At 44.3% G+C, this 8,328-nt stretch overlaps 1 protein-coding gene across 1 annotated transcript; it reads left to right on the forward strand.

Moving 5' to 3' along the window:
* The first annotated feature begins 618 nt into the window (after nt 1–618).
* LOC124674939 (elicitor-responsive protein 3-like) lies at nt 619–3,414 on the forward strand. The gene is made up of 5 exons (XM_047210992.1): nt 619–877; nt 1,060–1,125; nt 1,840–1,966; nt 2,235–2,349; nt 3,138–3,414. The coding sequence occupies exons 1-5, from the start codon at nt 808–810 to the stop codon at nt 3,144–3,146; spliced, it is 387 nt and encodes a 128-aa protein (XP_047066948.1). The 5' UTR covers nt 619–807; the 3' UTR covers nt 3,147–3,414.
* The last annotated feature ends 4,914 nt before the right edge of the window (nt 3,415–8,328 follow it).

An 8,328-nucleotide genomic window follows, 5' to 3' on the forward strand; every position in this document is an offset into this window, starting at 1 on the left:
GATACGTTGCCCTGAAGCATTACAATATTTTTCAGAATTCGATTCACTTTCATGGCTTCCTCATCAGTCGACTTGACAAACAACATGCTATGATTCACGAACAACTGGTGGTTCACAGACAAAGGCACCTTGCGATGTACTCCCTCCGATCCTTTTTACTGAGACAAATTTAGTATAACCTTTTTGTTTACTAAATTCGAGTCAACTAAAAGAGATTATAGGGAGTATGTACTCTCTCTACTGCTACACCCTCCCAAACTTTCTTGGGGCCCAACATGGTATTTCGCCACATCCAGTTCTAGCCCACATGTTCCATATTCGAAAACGGGCCCAACAACTCCGGCCATTTCCCCGCAAGCAAAACGGAAAAAGGAAATCAGCCCGGCCACCGTCCATGGATGGAACGTGCACCGCACCGGCCCGACGATCACGGGGACGGGGACGGCGGGGCCGGCGTAAACGCGTTGGTTTGGCTCGCGCGAGACCGGCGGAAGAAGCCACCCCCAGGCCCCACCCTCACGGGCGCGCGGCGCATTAATTTTTTTCCTTCTTTACGCAAGTTGCAAAGATGAGCCCTACCAGGCTACCACTAGCAGACACCACCTCCATGTGAATGTGATGCGATGCCGGGGAAGCTTGAGCAAGACGCATGCGAGTGCTTCCATTTTTTTCAACGCCTATACATACAGCCGATTAGATCTCGCCGATCGCGTCGTTTAGTCTTCTGTTGCAGTAGCAGTACTCAGCACAGCTCTTGATCGGTCGAGCTCTCGATCGCGCGAGATCAGTCAGATCAGAACGAAGAAGATGGCGCAGGCCGGGACGCTCGAGGTGCTGCTTGTCGGAGCCAAGGGGCTCGAGAACACCGACTACCTCTGTACGCTTCCCTTTCCCCTCAGTTCGAATTCTGCTGTGATCTCCTGTTAACTGGTCGATCACCTCGGTGGTAACCGCTGGATCGGCCGGGATCGGGAGAATTGCGGTGCTGTTTATGTTTTCTCTTTCGCCCCGCCGTTGAAAGACCGGGTGGAGTTTCGCTGACAAATCGTTTCGGTGCAGGCAACATGGATCCCTACGCGCTTCTCAGAGTCACCTCCAATGAGCAGAGGAGCTCCGTTGCAGAAGGTAAATTGTCTTCGATCGATTAGTTCAACCATTATACTCCCTCCGTCCATAAAAAAAGATGTCGAAGATTTATCTAAGTTTGGATGTATTTATATGATTCCTCCGTCCATAAACGAATGTCTCAACTCTCAACTTTAGACAAGTTTGTATGTATCTATCTAAATATTAAAAGGAAATAGGTTTAGATAAATCCAAATTTTAACAAAATTGAACGGAGGGAATACTAAAGAGTATCTAGATACATCTAATTTAGACAAACTTGCGACATTTATTTTTGTGCATTTAGGTAGTATATCAGCACCATCTCTTCTGAAATTGCCATCCTTTGTCTTTTCGTTCATTACTATAGTGTGCAAACAGGAGGAATTGGGCTCTAAGCTTTACCGTAGTCAGGCTATGCATTTTGAGTTATGACAGTACAAATTCAGATAACTCCGTGGGCTTTGTCTGGTATGTCTGCTACTGAACAACCAGCTGTAGAACGATCTCACACTCTCATTTTGAAAATGACATTCATAACGGAGAAGGTGCGAAACGAGTCTAAACGGTAGCAACCAATGCGCTAAAATCACGTTACCTAGTTAGCACCTCATGTTTCCACATCGTCTCAGAGAAGGGAACCACCAAGACATGCTTAGTGACGAGCAACGTCATGCATCTCAGTGTCACTGCATCTGTTGATTACTGTAACGTGAATTCGTTTGGTGAATGCAGGCAAAGGAAGTGAGCCGGAATGGAACGAAACCTTTGTGTTCACGACCTCCGAAAACGCAACCGAGCTCTGCATCAAGCTCCTGGACGACGACAATGGTACCAACGACGACGATGTTGGTGAAGCAAGGTAAGTCGAGTTGAATTAGAATCTAATTTATGTCGACCTGAGCTTAGTTGATTTTTCTAGTGTCTGTTTCTATTTCTGAATGCGGGGAATCCAGATTGTTCTAATGGGTAATTTCTGGGCCTGGAGCTCTTACATCAGAATGATGGAGTCTGTGCTGAAATACTCGCAGTTTGCGTTTCGGTTCACTTCTGGGACTCGCAGGATGCAGATCTGAATGTTTGCAGATTAATTGCATTGTCCACTCGAACTGAGTAGCTGATTCTTGCAGGATCCCTTTGGATGCTGTCTATACTGAAGGAAGCATACCACCAACAGTTTACAATGTTGTCAAAGATGAAGAGTACTGTGGAGAAATCAGAATTGGTCTGAAATTCACTCCAGAGGTAATTGTCTCACCTTCATGTTAGAAAATTACCAGCTCCATTATCCTCCATTCGATGTTGTGTGTCATCTTGGGTACACGTGTGTCCGTCTCTCTTGTGCTTCTATTACTATTTATTAACTGCATATGCTAGCTTTTTAAACCCTTATTTGCGGTTACCTTCCTGTGATAAGGCTGGCCATAGTGGTAAGTATCATGTAGTAGTATCATGCATAGGATACTACTACATGATATTATCTCTATAGTTGGTAGTATCATGGAGTAGTATCATAGTCATGCTATATTTATTGTTTTTTAAATCTCAATGCAAATTTATGTACAAGATTTGTTTAGCATTAATTTTTCTCGTTGTTTTCGCTATGATACGGCTCTAATCTCCTCTCTCCTCCTTAATTAGTTGTCACATCAGCATTTTTGTGGGACCAATATACATGATACTAGCTATGATAGTAGCACTATGGCTAGCCTAAAGTGGTGACTTCAACAGCTGACTTCATATCTAGGCCCTAAGATACATCCAAATTTAAACAAAACTAAAACATGTTTTATGAGACGGAGGGAGTACCATTTTTAGTATTTCAACTTTTAGTTTTCCTGGCCACTAGTTAAATATACTTCTGGTTTGTTGGTATGCATCTCGGTCGTCTTTTCTGTTGCTTAATGATTCTTATTGCCATGAAAATGATCGAACTGTCCTCTTCTCCTGATGTAAATACTTACATTTCGACAAAATGTTTCTTCTGATCTCAATTTTTCACACTTTGACCAAACATTTATTCTTTTTCACAGGAGGCTTAGCATTTATTACCCGAGGAAAACTTCGGTGGGTGGAGACAAATCATCTTCTTGAGAGGAAGTGGATGCTTTGTTGAACTTCAGTTATGTGTGACAAGTCTTCTGCTAGAACACTTCACAGTATTCCCTCTGTTATGGATAGCTGCAACATATTCATGTTAATTGGACCATTTTCCAGTATTTAAATTTGTAATAATGTTTTTTTGCCAGTTGTATGTATTAAAACTATGGAGGAACCGTTCTCTTTAATGGTCACTAAACTGATTTGTCATACCGATGGGCCATTTCTTATGCAACACAAGTGCCCAAGTAGCTCTTCTCTGCTCCCCCTTTTAGATATCATCATTAGCAAATGGTTATCCCAAGCAAAACCTTCAAGGAGGGGGACAACGTGCATGTGTCACCATTGTCGGATCCAACCAATGAAGGCCCTCCTCAACAAGGAAGCAACAAACATATGTCGACATTGTCAGGTCCAGCCAATTAAGGCTAGACATGCGGTTTTTACTCTCTAGCCCAAAGACATGTTATCAAAGTCGTCAAGGAGCACCATCAAACCGGAGTTTCCTGATAAATGTCCTTCACAAATCACAATTAGGCACAAACACGAAGGGTGTTTCACGCCCAAACAAAGATGCGCCACCTCCCACGGATATGCGACTCGGCAACATGATAACCACACGGGGGAGATGCATGAGATATGCTTCAAAGGGTACAAAAACCCAAATCCGTGAATCTGCTAGTCGAGCTAATGATCCTTAGGCCAGTATTGCCACCAACACCATATCGAGATTACAACTTGTTAATATAAGAAGTTGGTGTTAGCATCATGATATCTATATCACTAGCCCCTAAAACATAGACATTCTAGGGGTCAGGGGTTCGCCCCAATACCTCAGCCACAAGCAACAAACACTAACACTCAACCCCCGTTTTTTTGCCCTTTACACTGACACATGGGATCCACATGCTAGTGGGTTTTGAAAAAAAAAATCTATCTACTAAGAACAACCCACCGTCGAAGCTCCTTCCAGTGCCGACCAACACACGATGAAGACAAGGAGCCTGCACGGTGGTCGGTGGGGCGGTATTAGCTATACCGAGTCACCATTATAAGAAAAAACGAGATCCTGTGTTTTTAGTTAATTCATATCCATTTTTCGAGATGGGAATAATAATGGAATTGGGTTCGTCTGAAAGTATCCACCAAATAGTGGACTCTAGTTTCTGAGGTCTTGAATTCTAAAGTAAGGCAGATCGAGTTCCTTAATAAAAGTGTAGTGCTATCGAAATGGGAGGTCGCGAGGATACCTAAACAATAGCTTGATTCCATGATTAGAAAACTATAGATATGCTTTCAATTCGTTCACTCTATTTAGGTTTGGCAGGTCTAGTCTATTTGCTGGGCCCCTTTGCTAAGGGGATGGGGTAGATAAATAACTAGTATCCGACCTCGGGAGGAATTCCTAAAATAGGGAAAGCAAGCTGTTAGTAGATCCTAACTTTTGTTAGGTTTGATTCCACTAACCAGACCGTGGCGGTGGGGCAGGGGAGATTATGGTGCCACAACAGATGAGACCATGGCAGCAAAGGGCGACGCAGGAGGAGGAGGAGGGTGACAACATGCAGAGTGGGAGGAGGAGCAAGTGGCGACGGGCGGCACATGAGAAGAATGAGATGGTTTATAGTCACTTGCATGATTTTCTAGTTACATGTATTGAGCGAGATATTTTCTTTGAATTGGATGAAGATGATACAATTGAGACTGTCATGTCCCAAAATAAGGGTAGGCAAGAGCAAGCAGTATTAGTGTGAGTTTGTTTCTTTAAGTGCATATTTGGAAGTACTAGTTTGGTGTTTGAACTATTTGTGCGGTAATTTATGGTACTTTCTAACTTAATAATCCAATTGCATGTTATTTATTGCTTGCATACCAAATTATGTCGCAAATTTTACAATTATTTACTGAATTGGTAAATAGATTTTATCAAAATGCATTTTAGATTTTTTGTACCACATACCTTTCATAAAATCTTGGGTCCGACACTCCACTCGAAATAGAGTGCATATTACTCTTGTCCTAAGTTAAGCTTTGCAAACTCTGACCAAATTTACAGGAAAAATATTAGCATCCATACTATCAAAACAACATTGTGAGATTTGTCATCAAAAGTACTTGCATACTGTATTCATTTGGTACTGGTGGAACTTAAAGTCTGATTTGGGACAAGACCAATATACACTGTATTTTGACATACTAGAAAAACTAGAAAGTCCTTGTGGTAATCAGCACCATGATCCATGCATGTTCTCCTGACATGCTTTTCTACGATGAGATTAGATTATGGCTTAATTTACACTGACTCAAACTGCAGACTGCCGATGTATGCGGCCGGTTGTTCTTAATTTGACCTTCCAGCTGCACTAGACTGCCAAACTCTTGCCTCCCATCTCTCGTCGAATCAAGAGACTAAACGTACCTGCAAACAATTTTATATCCCACACGCGACGGTTCTTGCATGTGAGGGGTAAAGATAACAACAATGTTCACTGATGAGATCACGCGCATAAGCGAACAAAAAGGCTAGTAAAGGATCCATGTTATTTTAGCCAAGGCGCGACAAAGGTCCAGCTTGTCGTGGCTCGCTTGTCCCTTTGCTATACACCTCCGCCAACGCGAAATGACGTTAAACACCCCCCCGGAAAACAAGCACACAGGGTCATTGACTGTTCCGAGCTCTCGCAGCAGCACATTGCAAAGCTATTTTCAGATCAATCATTGTCCTGTTACTCTATTTCAGATCTTCGCTCGATGAAGAACTGAATAGTAACAGCGAGAGGGAGGAACAAAAAGATGATATTACATGTAATTACACTAGTCTTGGATTCAGATTCCAGACTCCAGATCAGCTCTAATGTGCTAGCTAATTACAGTTTACTCGCTACTACTCGGTGCTCACATACTCAGTGCCCGATACAATCGCATACAAAAGTGAGCAGTAGTGTATGTGACTGTATCGGGCACTACTCAGCACTCACTAGTCACTAGTGGTCTGGTGTTCTTCTGCGCGAGCAAAAATGGAGGCGAAGAAGAACCTGAGCGGCGCTAGTTGTGCAGCGGGTTGGGGCCGCCCGGGACCACCCTCTTGGAGTCGCCGAGCGCCCCTGCCGCCGCTCCGTCGCTGGCTTTGGTCGTCGCTGTCTTGGTGGACGCCATGCGTCCCGTCGGCGCCGTCGGCTCGCGCTTCTTCCACGATGCGACGTCTGCTCTTGGGATCCGGTGGCCGCAGCTGAAGGTGGCGAGCTCGGACGCTAGAAGGAGGAGAAGCATTGCCAGTAGCTGCAGGGCTCCGGTGCCGGTGTCCCTCACCATGCTAAGAGCAGAGGTGGGAGAGTGGAGAGGTAGTGGGCTAGCCTCCCTGAAGAAGAGGGAGGTGCGCTCTGTACTTGGGCGTTGCGAGTATGTATGGGCGCAAGCTAGCGACCGAGCAGGGCGTTTGGGGGGGAGGTAGGTGTGCGTTGTTGTGTTGTGCCGTAGGTGCTACTAATAAGATGGCCACATGCATGGGGTCACCGTTTCCGATCCTGTAGCGTGAATCGTTGGATGTGTAGTGACCCGAAGAGGAAGAAGATGATTGAAACTTTGAGAGAGGTGGCCGGCCGGTTGACCGTAGAAGAAACAGCAACCCCTCATGTGATGTGATGCGCAAGCTGCATGGAGCATGTGTGGTTTGGGTTATGATATTGGGTAGGTGTGTGGTTGCAAATTTTGGATGACCGTTTGTATCCATGTGTTGTGTTGGAGTGATTGCACTGGTACGCTCGCTGGTTACGGTTCAATGTGTAAGGGCATCTCCAGCGGTCCGATGCATTTCAGACACCATTTGTATATGTTTTAGTCTCTTTGAATCGTGTCGTAGACACTAAAATAACCTTTTCGTTTGGGTGGGGATAGCCCAGCGGTCTAACGCGTTTTGGTCTGGCCGGTCCATTTTGATTTAATTTCACCTTATTTTCAACACAATCTTCTCATATGTATAGGAAACAATAAAGCTGCAATCAAAAAAAAATATATAGCCTTGTAACTTTATTACATCCAGATAAATGATATAGTTCAAATGCAATGTTGTGCACGAAATAACTAAACATAGTTCACAATTAAACAGATAAAAAAAGATGGGATGACTACTCCTCATTCTGCTCATGGTCTACCAATGTCCATGCCCACTGATGCTCGACTAGATCCGTCTGAAGAAGGTCGTGAATGTGGCTATCACGGAGCTCAACGTGCATATGGAGGAACTCCTCACACGATGAAGTCCCATACTGGGGCTCAACCATCTCCCCCTGAATTTTGCATCCTTGGTCATGGAGGTTGTTATCACGCTCTTGCTCAACAATCATGTTGTGCATGATCACACAACAAGTCATCACCTCCAACATGGTCTGAAGGTTCCATGTTCTAGCAGGGTGATGAACCATAGTCTGGCGAGCTTGGAGCACAATAAATGCCCATTCTACATCTTTCCTGCATGCCTCTTGTTTTTTGACAACCTCGTCTCCTTCTCTATTTGAGGATCATGAATCGTCTTCACTAATGTGGCCTAGTTAGGATAGATGCCATCAGTTAGATAATATGGATTATCATATGCATTGCCATTGATCTCATAGTGAACCACTAGAGCATTGCCTTCAACAAGCCTGGAGAATACCGAAGAGCGATGAAGCGCATTGATGTCATTGTGGGAACAGGTCATGCCAAAGAAAAAGTGCCAAATCGACATATCTTGTGATGAAACTACCTCAAGAATGATGGTGCACCCCTCCACATGCCCGCTATACTACCCCTGCCATGCAAATGGCCAGTTCTTCCACTCCCAGTGCATGCAATCTATGCTACCGATCATCCCAAGAAACCCTCTTGACTCGTTGATCGACAATAAATGGGAAGTGCCGGCAACAATTGGTTATCTCAAGTAAAACCTCGTCGAACACCGCAATCACGGCTCGACGGAACTTGCACATCGCGTCAAGGCAGGTGGTCTCGCTCATTCGCAAGTACTCATCGATGAGATCACCCGACACTCCATATGCAAGCATATGAATAGCTATTGAACACTTTTGGTAAGAGGTGAAGTGTGATAACCCAGATTTTTGAGTCATTAATTTATTTGAGATGAAAAAA

Source organism: Lolium rigidum, chromosome 7 (genome assembly GCF_022539505.1).
Source record: "Lolium rigidum isolate FL_2022 chromosome 7, APGP_CSIRO_Lrig_0.1, whole genome shotgun sequence".
In the NCBI taxonomy this organism is placed as follows: domain Eukaryota; kingdom Viridiplantae; phylum Streptophyta; class Magnoliopsida; order Poales; family Poaceae; genus Lolium; species Lolium rigidum.